Source organism: Clupea harengus, chromosome 5 (assembly GCF_900700415.2).
Source record: "Clupea harengus chromosome 5, Ch_v2.0.2, whole genome shotgun sequence".
In the NCBI taxonomy this organism is placed as follows: Eukaryota; Metazoa; Chordata; class Actinopteri; order Clupeiformes; family Clupeidae; genus Clupea; species Clupea harengus.
In genome coordinates this window covers 2,733,682-2,752,258 of record NC_045156.1, presented here as the reverse complement: position 1 = coordinate 2,752,258, position 18,577 = coordinate 2,733,682, and the positions used below count along the sequence as shown (strand labels likewise).

General features: G+C 42.9%; 2 protein-coding genes across 4 annotated transcripts; one reads left to right on the top strand and one right to left on the bottom strand.

Moving 5' to 3' along the window:
• Positions 1-844: 844 nt before the first annotated feature.
• On the top strand, positions 845-10,247 carry LOC105900133 (TRAF3-interacting JNK-activating modulator-like). 2 transcript variants are annotated; one of them, XM_031567314.2, is made up of 14 exons: positions 845-1,098; positions 1,638-2,057; positions 2,377-2,518; positions 2,998-3,055; positions 3,192-3,219; positions 3,540-3,569; positions 3,682-3,777; positions 6,043-6,114; positions 6,998-7,138; positions 7,523-7,660; positions 7,976-8,093; positions 8,471-8,550; positions 9,457-9,555; positions 9,873-10,247. In XM_031567314.2, exons 2-14 carry the CDS (start codon positions 1,689-1,691, stop codon positions 10,068-10,070), a joined length of 1,569 nt encoding a protein of 522 aa, XP_031423174.1. In that variant the 5' UTR covers positions 845-1,098; positions 1,638-1,688; the 3' UTR covers positions 10,071-10,247. The 2 variants fall into 2 exon arrangements, with proteins under 2 accessions (XP_031423174.1, XP_031423173.1); XM_031567313.2 differs by having other exon boundaries at positions 846-1,098; positions 7,973-8,093.
• Positions 10,248-10,356: 109 nt separating this feature from the next.
• irf6 (interferon regulatory factor 6) lies at positions 10,357-17,944 on the bottom strand. 2 transcript variants are annotated; one of them, XM_031567315.2, is made up of 8 exons: positions 17,703-17,944; positions 16,181-16,403; positions 15,417-15,612; positions 14,424-14,522; positions 13,906-14,127; positions 13,018-13,410; positions 12,218-12,336; positions 10,357-11,670 (listed from the first exon to the last, which is right to left on the bottom strand). In XM_031567315.2, exons 2-8 carry the CDS (start codon positions 16,352-16,354, stop codon positions 11,437-11,439), a joined length of 1,437 nt encoding a protein of 478 aa, XP_031423175.1. In that variant the 5' UTR covers positions 16,355-16,403; positions 17,703-17,944; the 3' UTR covers positions 10,357-11,436. The 2 variants fall into 2 exon arrangements, with proteins under 2 accessions (XP_031423175.1, XP_012683086.1); XM_012827632.3 differs by having other exon boundaries at positions 16,181-16,360; positions 17,703-17,943.
• Between the last annotated feature and the right edge of the window lie 633 nt (positions 17,945-18,577).

The following is an 18,577-nucleotide window of genomic DNA, read 5'->3' as shown; positions in this document are numbered from 1 at the left end:
CTGAGAGAACTTAAATCAGTGATCATGCTCTGCAGTGATAATGTACTATTGGTCAAGACTACCAAGTTGTTTATCAGTTGGTGGGGATCACATGAACCTTTCTTAGCGTTTATCAGTCCACACAAGACAAGCCCTAATAAAGTGTTAATAAATGTGCTTTATTTATGCCTCCCTCACTCCCTTATCACAGTCTTCCATCATACCAAATCACGCATTTAGCTCATTTTGATTACCAGCCTTTTACTGTAAAAAGGGTGGTTTTAACTGCAGGACGTACTTGGCTGTTTCTGTCGTAAAAGTGACACACACGTGACTGCAATACACTGGAAGCACTGGAGGGTTTGATCAAACGTTCCCGTGCAGATCACTTGAAACAGTGATGGGTTTGATATAACTTTCCTATGCAGATCAGCCTACTCAGGTCACACACAGACTGTGATGAGGGTGGTTTACTAAAAGGGAAGTGACCTAAAAACAGAACATGGAGTAAGGCCTATAATACCTCTGAACCCATTTAACACTCACTATTCACTGGCTCACTGTAGGCCTTGAACTCCCTTTCACTGCATATTATGCTCAATAGCTTTTTGTCCACCGCAGTGTCTCAAGGACTCTTCTCTTGAGTCATTGGTGTCAGAAAACGTGACTTCTGACGAAAGACGACTTTATTGTTTACTTTACTGTTCAATTCTCAAGGCAAACCAACATCAATTGGCTCAGAAGTAGTAGCAGAAATCTCTCAGTTCCTGTTTTTTTCTCGCCACCTCGAATGTCATCTGTAGCTGAGAGAGACACATCTCTTGAGGGTTGGTTTGTAAAAGTGACAGAAGTGTTGGTGCTTGTCAGAGGCGGAAGCGCAGTGTGTGTGTGTGTGTGTGTGTGTATGTGCTGCGGTTGTGTCGCTCTCTCGCTTGTTTCCTGTTGAAAGCAACAGCAGCCAGAGCTGGCGGTTGGGTGAAGTTGAGGCAGCTGTTCCAGAGACGGGAGGGCGAGAGCGGGAACTTAAGCCGTCAGCTGAAAGCGGTGGAGGCCTGAAGCGAACAGCGTTCATTCAGTCACTCACAGGCCGTCCACTCTGGGAAAGCTGTGTCTTTAGAGGTATGGTTACTTTAAAGAGAACTCCATGCTTTTTATCTGATGGGTTTGCACATAGTGAGTGCAGTGATGTACTGAGCTGACTCTCAGTGCTGTGTGGGCGGTCGTTCTGCCTTGTGCCCACACACGGCTGCTAAGCACCAGAAGCTATAGATAATTCCATAGTTGATGCGTATTCTCATTGCAATTAGTGTTTCTTCAGTGCATAACAGCATATCAGTATTTATTTGTGAGAAGACTTGCAGGCAGGTGAATCTAGGGCTTTGAAGTAATTAGATGAATGATTATTTGTTGCTGGTAAAAAGTCTCTCTCTTCCTGAATATAGGTTTCCTTTCATATTTTTAAATGTATTGGGAAAAAAATTGCTCCACTTGTTGCTTCATCTTTCTAAGATCCATTTAAATACAAAACTAACCTTGTTGGCTTAGTGCAGATACTTTTTCACTCAGATAACTTAACCCCTCTGACCTTAAAGGTCACACACATTTAAGCAAGTTTCCACCAACTATGTAATGAAATGGACTTTCTTTTTTCTCTCTAGACTGATGATCATTCAACACTACCTCTGAACTGAGACATCAATCAATTTGAAATGGATACCGACAATGCAACGAAGCGGCAGTCGCCTCGAACGGAGAGTTACGACCAAAAGCTGGAGCACCGGGCCGCGAAACACGAATGCCTGCGGGACCGCAACAACGTCACCAGCTGCCGCAGTCCGGGCACTCCGCAGGAGTCCGAGTGGAAGAGCAATATGCGGAGGAAAAGACAACGTGAGTTCCAGAAAAGGAGGCAAATTAACAGCGAGGCATCACTTCCCGCCCCCGCGAAGGATACTGCTCCAAAGGAGAAACTGACCCTGAGGGGGAACAGACGGAAAGTGCCGTTAATCCACAGGCAGTCACTGGTAACATCAGAGGATTTGGGGATCACCTGGCCAGATATTAATGCACTTGCACAGGTAAGTGTATCTCTAACATACATATTTTTGCAACTGTCTGCCATTTTGTGCAATATAGTAGGCTAGTGCATTTTACCAAATAATAATTTTTAAATTAAATGAATTGATTAAATTAACTTAAGAAAACAAATTATTTTACCTTGCTAGAAGTTTCTTGACATATTTTACTAAGTTGCTTTTCATTGTAATCACGTAATGTCAGATTGAGAAATTTGATCTTGAAGGGAATTCAATTTACTCAGTAACTACTGCCTCACAGCAATTCTCTATGTACAGGTTAGTATTTGTACTGACGTACATTTAACTGTTACTTTTTTAGGCAGCGTGGACGTCATCAGTGGATACTGGACAGGAGCATCACACAGGAATGACAAGCAGTATTCCTGACACAGCATCCAGCACAGCCACTCTTAAGGAGGGAGGGAGCCCTCAGAGGAGGGGTGTGAGAACCTGTGAGGGAGGTAAGAGATGGTACAAGTCCAGTATCTGATGACACTATTTGAGAAGCTTGTTTCCTCAGGGACTCAGGGGCCAGTTTGAACTCTCATCAGGGGTTCCTTGCCAAGTCCCTTTGACATCTTGGTAACATTTTACAAATGCGAATAGACCCCTTCAGAAGTACAGAGAAACTGCTAACTGGGAATGCCATGTTTAACCGGTATCTCTTCAGACGTCATGCAGAACCTTTTTCTGCCAAGCCAACTTTGATAAGCATACCTTGTTAGCATAAGGCTCTAACAGAGGGAAGAGTTACCTGAGAGCAACATGACATGGCAGCTGTTTGATATTTGGAATTTGAGAAGGTATACACTTACTGTTAGTTAAGGAAGTGTTGGTGAAAACCTAACCAATCATGTTTCCTCTGGGAGTAATTGTTGAAAATGTGTTTTTCATTTGGGTTTGTGATGAGTAGCCTATGTATTTCCTTTCCCCGTCACAGTTCAAACCAACCAAAAGAGCAGACACCTCAGTCTGAGTGACTTTAGCTCCCAGACAGAGTGAGTCATACCTTCATCTCATTACCAATACTACTACTCTATATATGTACGGTGTATACATACCACACATGAATACATTCAAACACATGTACTGATTATATTGACACTGATCTGGGTCAACTTCTGTGTTTCCTAGGTGTGGTTATGTAACCATAAAGGAGGAGGTGAGTGTCCTCTGATCACTAGAGTCTCTCTCTCTCTCCCTCAGCTGGGGGTTAAGCAACAGCTGTAGAGATGGGATTGGCTCATGTTTACATTGTAACCATGGTTTCATTTGTTGTTCACGCTCAGACGTAGAATGGAAATGCTTTGGTTCAACATTCTGCTAATGGAAGTTTTTTTGGTGTAGATATGGATAGGAAATCATAAGTGTGTGTGCGTGTGTGTTTTTGTGTGTGTGTGTGTGTGTGTGTGTGTGTGTGTGTGTGTGTGTGTGTGTGTGTGTGTGTGTGTGTGTGCGCACGCATGCTCTCTGTTCTTGTAGGATCTTATTCAGCTGGGGGAGTATTTAAAGGTAAGCATGTTTGCAGTGTTCTCTTAAACCAGAAATGTAAATGTTATGAATAGAAATCATTACGAAAAAATGTAATCCTTTAAAATCCTTAATTCTTGTCTGTGGCCTCTAGGAGGCGCTGTGGAGAGAGGAGGCCCTTAAACAGAAGCTGGCTCTCCTGCAGCGGGATACCTCCAACTTACTGCTGTACTGTGACAAAATGTGGAGGGTAAATACAAACATTCCCTTTTACCTCCTCCCTCTCTTTTTCTATCTTTTTTTCACTGACATTCATGTCTGCCATGCATGAATGCACATGCACACACACATGCTAAGTATATGCTGCATTACATTGTACTATGGATTAAAGGTCCTTAAAGTCTTATGTTAAACACGGCAAACATTGTGTGTTGTCTAACTGGCACATAGCCAGGGCTTAAGGGGGACTCAGTTGTTGGATAGACTGTTATCAGGCCCCTTGCAGAGCTCAAACCGAAACTGTCTGTCAGCTCAGGCCTTGTTTGAAGGAAATATGTGGTTTCAGACAGATGCATTCTCAGCATCATGCTATAAGTCAAAGTGAAATGCTACGTGCTACATCCTGTTGCACTGCACACAGACACACACTCAGAGAGAGAAACAGAGAGAGAAAGAGAGAAGAGATGCCATTGTTGCCAAAAGTTATCATTTAAGTGTATTCTCTATGAAAAATCATTGCCACTGTGACTGCCATTGGCTCTCTAATTTCAAACCCATCAATATCATTAAAGGCTACCCTATATATATACAGTGGGGAAAATAAGTATTTGAACCCCTGCCGATTTCGCAAGTTTGGCCACTTGCAAAGAAATGTGTGATCTATAATTGTAATGGTAGGTGTATTTTAACAGTGAGAAATAGAATATCAACAAACAAATCTAGAAAACTGCATTTTATAACATTTATGACTTTATTTGTATTTGATGCAGAAAATAAGTATTTGAACCCCTAGCAAAACATGACTTGGTCTACTTGGTGGAATAACCCTTGTTGGCAAGCACAGACATCAGACTTTTCTTGTAGTTGGTCACCAGGTTTACACACATCTCAGGAGGGATTTTGGTCCACTCCTCTTTGCAGATCCTCTCCAAATCCTTAAGGTTGCGTTTTCAATGGGAGGGAATGAGGGAATGAGGTTCAAGCCCAATATTCCATGTTACATGGCCCCATCCATAGTCCCCTCGATGCAGTGGAGTCGTCCTGTACCCTTGGCAGAGAAACAGCCCCAAAGCATAATGTTTCCACTTCCATGCTTGACGGTAGGGATACATATTCAGCATTCTTCCCCCTCCAAACGCGGCAAGTCGAGTTGATGCCAAAGAGCTTGATTTTGGTCTCATCTGACCACATCCTGTCTCCCAATCCTCCTTAGAATCATTTAAGTGTTCATTGGCAAACTTCAGACGGCCCTGTACATGTGCTTCCTTGAGCAGGGGGACCTTGCGAGTGCTGCAGTACTTCAAACCATTACGACGTAGTGTGTTGCCAATGGTTTTCTTGGTGACTGTGGTCCCAGCTGCCTTGAGATCATTCACAAGCTCCCCCTGTGTAGTTCTGGGGTTATTCTGCACCTTTCGGATGATCACCGATACCGCACGAGGGGATATCTTGCATGGAGCCCCAGACCTAGAGCGATTGACAGTTGTTTGGTGTTGCTTCCATTAACAAATAATCGCACCAATAGTTGTCTGCTTCTCACCAAGCTGCTTGCCGATGGTTTTGTAACCCATTCCAGCCTTGTGCAGGTCTACAATCTTATCTCTGACGTCCTTGGTCAACTCTTTGGTCTTGCCCATGGTGGTGAGGTTGAAGGTGTGAAGTATGATTCTTTGGACAGGTTTCTTTTATACACGTCACCAGTTGAGATCAGGTGTACCTTGTTAGGCCTAATGAGGACTAATCTGTGTGCTTCTTGGGCAACTGGTCATTGGGAGCCAGAATTCTTGCTGTTTGCTTGGGGGTTCAAATACTTATTTTCTGCATCAAATACAAATAAAGTCATAAATGTTATAAAATGCAGTTTTCTGGATTTGTTTGTTGATATTCTATTTCTCACTGTTAGAATACACCTACCATTACAATTATAGATCACACATTTCTTTGCAAGTGGCCAAACTTGCGAAATCGGCAGGGGTTCAAATACTTATTTTCCCCACTGTATTACCCATTCACTCTCAGTTAAAGATTTGACTAAATGCCAGTCAGTAGTTATGGCCTTAATATGGCAAACATGTAAGTGAAGCATACTGAGGGAGGAGTGACAGGCTTGATAGAGTTTGTAGCCTTTTCCCCTAGCTTGTGCTAACTTCAAGCAATTTGGAATTGCAGGATTGATTTGACATTAAAAGAAGATTTTACATGTCTTTTCTTCCTCTGTCTATCTCAATCTTTCTCTCCCTCTCCTTCCTCTCTCTCTCTCTCTCTCTCTCTCTCTCTCTCTCTCTCTCTCCTCTAGGCATGCTTTAAGGAAGACCTGATGAACTGTAAAATTGGTGCTCTTGAGTCTCAGCTACAGGTGTGCGTCCAGGTGTGTCCCATTTGCACACATGATAAGACATAATCATGGTCCCATCCCTGCACACACCACGTTGTCTTATCTGTACATCCTTATATCCATACTGTTCAGCCTATAATGGCTGCCCTCTTGACCAATCCTTCCTATGTACTTACAATTAGACATTGGACCTCAGTGTATTATCACTATCGTTTTTAACAGGGTTTGACAAGAGGTTGTGTTTGAGAACAACAGTATGAGAGATATGTTTAGAATAATGTCTAAGATAGTGTTCACTCACTGAAGTGATATTCCTCTTCTAAACCCTAAAGGGGCCCATTTTACTCAGCACTCTCTGTGATAATGCTCTCTGAGTTAGCAAGGCAGTGTTTGAGGAGAGGGAACATGAAAGAGTCTCTTTCCCATATTAAGTGAATTATATATTATGTAGCTCAGTGGTTTATAGACAGACCTAGCGTTAGACTTCTGCACCTCTACAGGGGTGGATGATTAGCTTCACATGCCCCTGCTGCCACCTGCTGGCCTTCAGAATGCCCCTCCCCTGCAGGCACAGGCAGGGCACAGGACTGTGTTTGAGGAAGGGGAAGGTTGTAGGTCAACTCCACCACAAACAGTTTGATGCTGAAGTCGATAGTTGTTGGCCGCTCAGACCAATTCAAAATATAAGTATGCCTTTTAGCGTTCCACATCTTGTGTCCTCCATGAGTGAGTTAAAAGGGTGTCAGCACAGAGGGTTAATGAGGCTTAGACATTTTTTTGGTGCCCATATTTTGGATGTTTTTGCCTTTCCTTTGAAAATAACTCCCTCCCAGCTGAAAAGCAAAATGAGTAGCTATGGACGTCGATGTGCTTCAGAGTCCCGTTGTGCATCACGGTCTCGTTGTGCATCTCTCAGAGGTTTTCTAAGGACGAGGGGAAGAGGCTGCTGATGATGATGGAGGAGCAGTTCCGTCTGGAGGAGGAGAGGACGGTGGCCTGCCTGCAGAGGATCACAGAGGAGAAGACACAGGCCGTGGAAAGGGTGTTTAGCCTAGAGGTGAGGGGTGTCAGTCTGTCATATCTGTATCACTTTACACATTTCATATAGATAAAGCTGACCATGTCTTCTCCTGGCATTTGTGTTTCATGATAATAAAATGGACCAGTGCAAAATGAGTAGGCTGTATGCTGTATGCTATAGATCTATGAAACCTCAAAAGACTGGACCAATTCAGAAAAGTGAAACTTGCGATTATGTTCACCTATTTGAGGGAAAAAAGAGGCCAATAGCCTTTAGAACCTAATTTCAACTGTCATCTACTGTCCCATAAGATTCAGACACTAATAAACCTTCCAGCCTGGTGTTTTCTGTTGTTGGTAACTTTTTGGACACTCTGCTCATGTCCTGACTGTGGGTTGCTGTGTTACCCGTTTCCACTAGAGGGCGTTGGAGAGAGTCCAGGAGGAGTCAAATCACTGGCGGCAGCTCCATGAGGAGCAGGGATCGGCGTGTGCCCAGCTGAGAGTGTCCTTACATCAGAGCTCTGACCAGATACACAGCCTGCAGGGCCAGCTGGAGGTATGAGAGACTAGCCTTTTCAAACCCGTGGGCTAGAGCTGATGACTGGCCCCCTGGGTGGTGTAAAAGCTTTCAGATACTCTTGTGGCTCCTTAGCTTCTGATCTCAAAGTGATCAACAGTGAAGATACAGATGACGCCTACTGCTTACTTTACTTGAGCAAACCACTGTAGCTTTGAAATCAATCCATCCATCTATCCATTAATCAATCAATCAGACAGTCAGTCCATCCGAACAAACAAACAGAATTGCAAATTACTTGATATTGCAACAAATCTAATAAAGGTACGCCCATTTTCCATCCTTTGTCAGAAGTCAGCGCTCCACGAGAAGGTTCTGCAGGAGAATCTGCTGCAGCTGCAAGATCAGTACACCAGTCTGCACCACCATGCCACGTCCCTGGAGCAGGACCAGCCCTGTGCTTATAACAAGGGTAGGGCTCTCAAAGGTTTCACATCATCTGAGTCTCATTCCAGGATGGAGAGTATCAGGTTGTAGTCATTTACTCATTGGTTCACTCGTGATGATTGTAGGTTTTTTTTTACCTCATTAGCAGTTAATTCACTTTTGTTTAATTTGGGTTACATTTGACTAATCCCAGTAATTTAAATATGGGGAATCATAGCCCTAAATCAATTCTGGTCATTTTCATTCCAAAATATCCCTTCTGCAAAGGGACAGAAAAGAATGCCATAAATGGCCTAAAATAATGGATATATTAGCTCTCTTCACCTCTTTATGTTTACTTACCAGCTGACATTTTGTACTTTGTTTCACACATAAACGATGGACTGATGGTTCTCCTTCCAGATCAGAATTCTTCAACAGCCCCAGTTTCAATTAGTGGCCACCAAAGCACAGACCAAGCTCCGTGCCATGGAGGGAGACAGGTGAGCTGGCTAATTCTATTTCCATGAACTCATATGCAATCCATTTTACAAAACATATATTTAACTTACTAAATATTAAAATGAATATATGAATGAATCTGTGTAGCATTGTAAGACTGCTAATCAATTCCTTAACAACAGTTTCTTTATAAATAGACTTCATGAGCCCTTTACATTTACATTTACATTTAGTCATTTAGCAGACGCTTTTGTCCAAAGCGACGTACAAGGGAGAGAACAGTCAAGAGCAATAAAAAAGCATGGTGTAACAATAAATACTACTTTACATGAGAATTAGAAAAACAACAACCTAGAAAAGAGGAAAAAGAAGTGCAGGAATGTAACTGCTGAAGTGCAAGTTAAGCGCTAGTCAGGTGCCAGTTAGGAGGGGAGGTGCTCTCTGAAGAGTTGGGTCTTCAAAAGCTTCTTGAAGGTAGAGAGGGACGCCCCTGCTCTGGTAGTACTAGGCAGTTCGTTCCACCAACGTGGAACTACAAATGAAAATAGTCTGGATTGCCGTGCTTGCACGGACGGCAGTGCCAAACGACGCTCACTAGACGAGCGCAGCGTCCTGGGTGTAACATTTGCCCTTACAAGAGCATTTAGGTAGGTGGGAGCAGAACCAGTAAGCACTCTGTAGGCAAGCATAAGTGACTTGAACTTAATGCGAGCAGCTACTGGCAGCCAGTGGAGCTCGATGAGTAGCGGGGTGACGTGTGCCCTTTTCGGTTGGTTGAACACCAGACGCGCCGCCGCGTTCTGGATCATCTGTAGTGGTTTCACCACGCAAGCCGGCAGGCCCGTTAGGAGGGCGTTGCAGTAGTCTTTAACAGCACATGATAATTGCCTTGTAATTCATTGCCTTGTGCATTCCATTGAATTTGGCAAGTTTACTCTTCTCCACAGAATACTATGGTAGTACCAGAGCTCTCCACTACAGATCACAACTCTCACCCAGGGCTTAGAGCCCCACAACAGGGGACAGCTCGGAACAAAAGGGGGATGGTCAGTAGTAAATATGTTTATGTCATCATAATATTCCAATGCCATCTCTTTAGCCATCACTGTATAAAACCTAAACCACTATTTTGGTTAATAGTAAACAATGAATTACCACTACAGGCCCTACTCTCCAGATTTAGTCACCAAAGTTATCGTTGATGAATATACTTTACATACATGTAACATTTGTCAATCTCAGTAAAACAAAAATATGCATCTCCATCCTTATAAATACCTTGGCGATCATGGTTAAAGCAGTTAACCTTTAACAATCAGTGTTTACATTTCTCTCTCTTGGTTCTCCATTGCTCTCCACTAAGAGGTGCCACATCCTTCGGGCTGCCTTCTGTCTGTTCGTACTGATCCTGTTCCTGGTTGCCATGACCTTCTTGTGGTTCCATCATCCAATGAACAAAGAGGAGCTGGAGAAGCTGTATCAGATCATGGAGAACTTTGCAGAGAGATGCATACAGGAAGTGACCTCACTAGAGTATCCAAAGTGCTTTAGACCCATATGACAATAGACCAACTGGAGAAAGCAGTCTAAGCTATGAAACATTTTTTTATTTACTTTTAAGTTTGTACAGATGCACTTAGCACATCTAATGTATCCAATTACATGTTTTTATAGTGAAGCTATTTAGTATTATTTGAAACTTGAAAGTGGATTTAACTTGTGGTAATATAAATTCAAATGGAACATTTCCAGATTATTCATTAAATATTTTATATAATATTGTGTTGTGTTGTTTATTTTAATGTCGACTATCAGGAATTGCTGGCACCACAGTGAGTTACTCAAAGTCTTTTCCTCTGCTAGTTTTTATTTGATAAAAGTGATCAGGTACATACAGTTACGTAATAAAAGCTGTGGATTCACAACTAGCAAAAACATTTAAAAAGTGCAGTTATCCCAATAATCTATGCTTACTATTCATTCTGTTTGTTCAGATTACATTAACACAAGTTTTTTTTTTTACAATTATCATCAGTTTCCCATCAATGAAAACAATTATTCTACAAATTAACCATCAGACTTGTCACTTGAAGTATAAAATGGAAACTAGTTTTACAATTCCCATAAACAGCTTTAGAGCGTTAATTTACGAGACTTTGCTATGCCCATCAGGGTTGTGCTCCACATAACCAGCACAAGGATAAAATTGCACACAAGAAATAAAGAAAAAGCTCTGTACATCTCCAGTTCACTTAAAAGGACCAGAGTGACACATCTCCAGAGAGAAATATATATTAAAAAGCTATTAGTCTACTTTCTCTGTCGTCACCCAGAGTTCGGCCTGCAAGGCAAACACCAATGACTAAAAGTGAAGATACTGGTTTATACGCGGCATATCTGGCATTCGAGTATTAGATCAAGATTCAGTGTGAAAGGTAAAGGTCACTGGAATCTCACGGCTAAATGCACCCGAATGGACACCAGGGATGGTAAATGATTTACAGTTTAAAAAGTGACCTCGTAATATGCAGGACTTTGACCCTTGATGCTTTCTAGCGCTGCACTAGATTATAAGGCAACTAGCTCTGCTGCAGACTTCCACAACCACATTTCTCTGTCTTAAAAAAAAAGCTGAAATCAGCTTAGTCACAATACACAAATGGGGCCCCCAATATGCATGAGATGTTCAAGCTAACGGAAGCATAGCATTGCTAATAGAGAACAGTCACTGTAGAGAATCCTATTTCACAAATCAAAGTACTCTTTTCAAAGCAGACCACAGTCTCACAGTGCTGACATCTTATGACACAAGGCACTCAGTAGAACGCACCCTACTTTGTCTGTGTTTACATTGGGGTGGTGTGTACACGTGTGCGTGTGTGTGTGTGTGTGTGTGTGTGTGTGTGTGTAGGTGGGTCTACTGGGTCCTACTGGGCCTGCAGAGTGGGGGGGAGCTGCATGCCGCTTCCAGGGGACATTGTCCAGCCCTCCCCGGGGGGCTGGTGGGTCTGCAGCAGGCTGTAGAGCTGCTTGAGGTGCGACACGATGTTGTCCTTGATGTCGGGGATGGATATCTGCAGGCGCACGCTGCCACTGTCAAAGGAGCGAGTGCTGTCCCCAGAGAACATCTCGCTGATCATGCGCGCCACCACTGGAACAATCTGAGCACGGAGGAGAGAGGAAGAGTTACATCACAGCGACACGGGACAGATAGAGAGAACTATTTATACCCAGCTCTCCAGGACATTTCATGATGTATGTTCAAAAGTTCACTTAAGAAAACAGGATGATTGCCAGCTGCGCTTTACTGGTCTGCACCAAGGAGATCTGCCAAATGCATAGTCACGTACCCATGGCTATACCTTTATATGGCAAGCATGTTGAACCGCAAGTCAATACTTTAGTTCAGCCAAAATATCGCAGAGTGTTACAAATCAATAAACACTAGGTATATGAGCATTAATCCATATCATAATTGCATATTATTTTCTACAAATACACTAAATCATTTGTGTGAGCATGGAGACATTAGACGGACATAGATCTCTTAATTCAGTTCATGAAGCATGCGACCAAAACTCAAAAAACATTGTATTTATATGTTTTATTGAGTGTGGTTAATATTTCTAGACAATTCCATGTCTTCCTGTTGTTGGTTTCTGATATGCCTGATTGTGAAGGGATGGGCTGTGAGTGTTGTGGGCTTACCTGCACCATGATCAGCTTCCTCTCATTTGGTCTGCCATCAGGCCACTCCTCTCCAAAACACAGGTTGATGTCAAAACATGGCGGGCTGGCAGATATGCCCCGCTGGTGGGCAATCACACCTGCACACACACACACACACACACACACACACACACACACACACACACACACACACATAAAGAGAGACACACACACACACACACACACACACACACACACACACACACACACACACACACTGAAGGTTATGTGCGAACTGTCGGCCACAAATAGTGAATCTGATTACATAGATCTCTCTGACATTATTATATACCTCCAAAGAACAAACTCAAGTGTGAGTGATGACCACAAAAAGTACTATTAGTACAAATGATACAACAGCCATTTTGAATCATTGTAATTTCCCCATTTTGTAGTCGTGATGTCATGTTAAATCTGTGTTGATTTTTAGTATGCATTTAGTATGAAAGGATCGATTCACGTCTTCAACTGGTTGAACCAAGGTTGATCGCATGACCATGTAATGTAAAATATAATGTTGCTAACATATGCACTTCATAACTCTAAAAACAATGCAATATAACTCCAGATGTGGGTCCAGATTATGACTGATATAAAGCCTAAAAAATAAATATACAAACTGCATCAAATGTTGTCCCTGGTTGTGACCTAGGTCCTAACTAAACTGCCACCACCTGGTCAAAAAACCCTGGTCCTACCCAGGTCCTTGGTCTAAAAGGGTTCTAGAGTCATATGTATAACCCCATCCTGAACCCCCCCTGCCGTCAGCTAGCACTCACCACCGAGGAAGGACTCCAGGCAGAAGAGCTTGACCTTGCGCTGGCGCTCAATGAGGTTGGGCGCGGCGGGGTTGGGCGCGCACGGCCCCGACCAGTACACCTTGCACTGGCAGAGGCGCACGGCGTAGATGTCGTGGCCGCTGACCTCCAGGATGAGGCCGCGGTCCATGACGTCGAGCAGGCGACTGGTGAAGAGCCGCTGCTTCTCGTTGGTGATGTGTTCACTGGCGGGGAAGCGCAGCTGCTCCAGGCTCACAGGCCCGAACAGCTCCTCCTGGTTCACCATGGGGCCCAGGTCACCGTAGAAGAGGCGGCAGCCCAGCGGGTTGCTCACAGTGAAGGTTGGGCACACCTCTTTGCCCCGGTAGCGGAAACACACCTCCAGGTCAGTCACTGGGAGGAGAGAGATTAGATGATGAAGATGGACTATCATTACCCTCATGACTCAATCTGGAGTATATAAAGTATATAGCATTTAGAGTGTATCAGTATTGGCCAAAAAAAGTACTTTTTCATTTCTTCAAAGTAAAGTCAAAATTAATTTCAACTTGAAATAGTGAATATGTATTCAAAATAGTCTTTTTGTATTGGATTTGGATTTCCTGTTTCTAAATGAAATTACATATACCGTTTTCACACACTGTTCACACACAACATTTCTACAATAATTCATACCAGACATCAGAATGGCAGAATGAAGCAACACTGGAAATGCAGAGATTTGTGGGAGGCCAATTTGCGAACATACACAAAATGCACTCCACGTATATTGTGCATATAACTCACCCATACAAAGGAAGTGCAGTAGAATTGTATATTTGAAATGATTACATGTAATCTAGGACATGATGAGGGCAATGGAGATTGAGAGGATGTGTGACAACTCACTGGGCAGGGAGCTGATCCACGTCTCCGGGGTCTGAAACATCATGGCGTCAGGCAGAGAGGGCGGGGGCATCGCTATGGGAGGGGGGTGCATGTTCAGGGGCGAGGGCTGCACGTCCATCTCCACCGGCTCCTCTTTGAAAGGGGGGCAACTGGGCGGCTGCATGGGGGACACGGACCCTGGAGGCGTCCAGACGGGAGGACACAGGGGGGAGGAGCTTGTGCCTGACGGTGAAGGAAAGTAAGTAAGTAGATAAGTAGGCAAACTTCACTTTTATTTCAATTTCACGTGTGTGTGTGTGTGTGTGTGTGTGTGTGTGTGTGTATATATATATATATATATATATATATATATATATATATATATATATATATACTGGTTACTGCCTGTTGAGAGACATAATGAGGCTAAGAAAACAGTGACAACAAACAAGCATAGTACCATAATAAAAAGATCTGAAGTTTAAATAAAAATAAAGTGGGTTCTCTTGGGTGGGTGTGTGTGTGTGTTCATTCCATACCATTCTGTTTAGGGTAGGGTGGAGGGGGTTCTGGGGTGTCTGCAACATCCTCCTCATCTTCATCAGCATCATCCTCCCAAGGCACAGAGCCTGTGGAACCTGCAGATAAACCCCACAGAGTTCAAAGGTCACTGTGTGAAAGAATAATGCAGCCTCCCAATAACGGACCTAAAACACTTCTAAAGTGTCTTGTCCTTCCAGACAGGAACGAATGTGGTTATGAAAAGCATACAAGTTCAGGACATGCCGGGGAAAACCATCTGGAGTGCACAAACAAATATAATTAAGATAAAAGATTAAATTAAGGTTTATATAATAAACAATACACTCAATATTATTTGCATTTGTGTATGAGGCGAGATCGCTGTTCCACTCGTGGCTCTTGACATGACTGCTACTGCCGTATGTAAAAGCAGGGCAATCAGATATCAAAAGCAGACCTCTGTGCTTGTTACTTTAAAAGACAGCATACGCCGTTCTGAAACCAGGCCAAAGATGTTTTGGAAGCATTTGTGGGCCTTCATGTCATGGTATGTTTCCAATGACTGTTACATACTAAACAAAACAGATAAATAACCAGTTTATCTTGTTTGATATGTGATTTGTGGCTGCATGGAGCTGTGTCAGTCATGTTTCCAGTTACCACTATACCTGGGGCTGCATATTACAAATATCTTCGTAATGTTGCTTTTCTGAATGAGTCAGCACTCTGAACTTGAAATCAGTTCATGTACAGATATATCAAATACAGTATAATCTAAACATGACAGTGATTTTGGAACATCTTCAGTCTATAAAACAAACACAGTCATATGAACTCATTTGTATCTCAAAACAGCACTGTCTGTAGCATGACTCATGTGATGGTATTCTACTGAAGCAACCTCAGTATGCAAGACCAGCTCAGTGTGAAGTTGGGGTATGAATCCAATATAAATCACAATTCAATTTTTGTTGCGTTTGCCTGTTTACTATCACAATGGCACTCCTTACCGGGGTTGCTAAGAGGCTGTGGAATGTCACAGACATTGTAGATCTTGAGTGGGTTCATGGGCACCTCTTTGGTGCCATCGTAGATAAGGTTGAATTCACGGCTTTTGTTAAGGGCACACCGCAGCTGTGCCTTCCATTTGGCGGGGTCCGGCTCATCCACGCCTTCCTGGAACTTTCCGGTCTCGACCGCCCAGGCCTGCCAACCCGCACATACAGAACACATGTTTACCTCTGATATAGGCCTACAGAGTACAATTTTATATATATATATACATACATACACACACAGTATATATATAATATAAAAACATATATATATATATATATATCTCATCAACCCTCTATCTCAGTGCATAAAGACATGGATTAAACCTAGACTCCATACATACAGTCTCATACATACATACATCATACATACATACATACATCTCCACATTTAGAAAACAACAATGCTGTCAGAGGTACTGTAGGATCTCTTTCACTCGTCTCTGTTAAAGGACCACTTTCTACGAATCCCTGGATGAATAGTTTCTAGGTCATGAGCTGTTCAACAATAACTGTTGAACAATATTACATTCTGAAGCTGTTCCCCCAAAGTTTTTCTGTGGAGAAGGTTCTACTTGGATCACTACGCTGTAAAAAGCATGAAGAATACTTATTTTCAAAGACTAGCCCATCACCATCCCCACTCAACTGAGATTTGGAAACACTGGGATACACACCCTCATCACAACATTGTAGCGTGCCACGGTGCCAGGCCTCACCTTAAAGATGGTGTTCTCCTCCTCATGTTGGGGGGTGTGGCGGGTGGCATGCTTCCAGGGGATCTGGAAGCGTCTGATCTCACGGTCCAGCCACACCAGACCAGGGTAGTTGCCACTGTCCACCTGGGCCACAAGCCAGGGCTTCAGCCGCACACGCCGTGGCTGACCGGACATGTCCACCTGCGCTCAGGAAAACCACATCACAACAGGTGTGAAGCTGGATCTATGAACACGAGGGGCCATATGAATAATTAAGTACTGCAGTGGACGAAGTTCTAATGAAGCTCTAATGCTTTTAGGCTGCTGTAAATGTTTGACATCCTACACAGTAATGCAGATTTACTAACAAAAAGAGATGCAATTCAACAACATGAAAACATAGTACACCTATGTGGAGGAAGAACAGACAATGAGGAGGAAAATATTAAATATTAGGATGTTATTGTTTATCAGTGTTTTTTATGGAAAGTGTCTTTGAGTAGACTGAAAGTGTACCACAAAACTCTTATATAATCAAACCAGTTGGTGGATATTGGTTGCCAATACTACAGCTTTTACATTGTCCTAGGCTATGAAGTTGTCACACGTATGTTTGTGGAAATCATGTTAGGCTAACATGTAATCTCCTCAGAGGAAAGAGCACATTACTGTCTAACAGACAACTTTGAAACTTTCCATTAGGCTACAGACAAAGATGCCCCCTTCGGACAGAGTGGAGGTCTGACACAAAAATAGACTGCAGTCTGAAAAACAACACTAAACAAGCCAGAACTGTACATTTAGCTATCAAACATTCGCCACGCAGACAACCCCACTTGACGTCAGACTGCATGTCTGAGTAAACAACAGACTTAGATGTAAATTTGATCCTCTCTCTTCATATTGCAACCATCCAGTCGGCCTCTCACTCACACACCTTTCCGCATCAGCTTTTAATACAGATGACCTACAGAGAGTAACCTAGGGAACTAATTGCATTCTGGCTCACTCTAATGAGTGACGACTGGCTTTTTCTGAAGAGATTTGCCCAGTCTTGGGTTACTGTGGCACAACTACAATTGGCCATAGGTTTGTCACAGCCTACCTGTTTGTTGCTAAGAAATTATACGACTTATGTCGGATGAATATAATCAGTTTGAGGCCTAACTGTCGCAACTTTACCAAAAGGCCCATGCTATGCTAGTTACCAACTGCTGACCTATGTAGTCTGAAAAAACCTACCTACAATACTCAGCAAATGTATTTAGAAGTCAAGGTAAAACTTAGGCTAGGTAATTCATTGGGCCTACTCAACTCAAAGAACGCCATGCTAGTGTTCAAACAAGCGTTCGGTTAAAATATTTGTATTTGTTATGGGCGTATTAAATGAAGTACCCACACACAAGCTGTTGAAATCATAAAGAAACCTAGCCTATATAAAACAAATAATGCTCAGAGCATGGCTTCACACGCAGCAGCAGACAAAATAGAAAGTTTTCTGTCGGCGTAACACCTGCAACCCCGCACACGCAACATAATTTACCTGAAGTCGTCGCAGACCAGGAAGCACTCTATTTCAATCCGGTAACTAGTCCTAAGTACACTCCAACATGAAAATGTGTAGGTTATTTAGTTGGAATTTAGCCGTTCCCAATGTTTACGCTTAATCTAAACCCGAAGAGCTGAATCCTAAGTGTTTGTAGCGTTGCAACACTGTGACCGAAGTGACAGCGGCCAACAAGCCACAGTATTCCTCCTTTCCTTCCCGAAACTCAGGTAGGCATGACGTAATATGCGTTTCAGTCTGACACACCTTTACAGCTGTGAACAGCCGGGAAAATTTCGGTTGAGTTCTTGGTAGCGCACAATCACGGTTATATTGGCTTGATGGTTTTCTTGATCAACCTGAAAGCAAAAAGGAGACAACAAAATGGCCTACATGGAAGGTTTTAGCTACAATTGGCTTGGCCAGTGCAATGAAATGTGTGGTTGGGATAGTAATATTTGAGTAAACACTGCAGTGCTGAATATGTTTAGGTTACACATCTTAAACTACAGCTCACTTTACCTCACTTATTATAGTAGTAGTAGTAGTAGGTCTATTAGTAGCTTGTTAGGTAGGGCTGTTAGTAGGCTATACAGTAGCCTAACCACAGTTACTAAAGACTAAGGCTATGATATTTGTCTGTGTAAACCAATTAAACTATTACCTTTACAGGAACCCCAACAGATTCATGTTACCTTTTTGTAAGCCTACTGGCTATTTTAGATAATTTGTTAACTGTTTCTAAATACAGTAAGCAGGTGCAGTAGTCACGCCCTGAAACTGCCCAGGGCAGAAACTGAAACGGCAAGCATGCGAGTGTGCAGGACCCCAGGAATCAGGATATAAACTCCATCAGAATACATCACTCATAC

What these genes read in the sequence shown, in the direction of transcription:
- irf6 (XM_031567315.2), bottom strand. Translation starts at nt 16,354, where the DNA reads ATGTCCGGTCAGCCACGGCGTGTGCGGCTGAAGCCCTGGCTTGTGGCC. An exon ending in ACAGCCTCTTAGCAACCCCG is followed by an intron (nt 14,523 to 15,416) that starts GTAAGGAGTGCC and finishes GTTTATCTGCAG; the next exon opens with GTTCCACAGGCTCTGTGCCT. An exon ending in CCTGGAGTCCTTCCTCGGTG is followed by an intron (nt 12,337 to 13,017) that starts GTGAGTGCTAGC and finishes GTGTGTGTGCAG; the next exon opens with GTGTGATTGCCCACCAGCGG.
- LOC105900133 (XM_031567313.2), top strand. Translation starts at nt 1,689, where the DNA reads ATGGATACCGACAATGCAACGAAGCGGCAGTCGCCTCGAACGGAGAGT. An exon ending in TGTGAGAACCTGTGAGGGAG is followed by an intron (nt 2,519 to 2,997) that starts GTAAGAGATGGT and finishes TCCCCGTCACAG; the next exon opens with TTCAAACCAACCAAAAGAGC. An exon ending in GACTTTAGCTCCCAGACAGA is followed by an intron (nt 3,056 to 3,191) that starts GTGAGTCATACC and finishes TGTGTTTCCTAG; the next exon opens with GTGTGGTTATGTAACCATAA.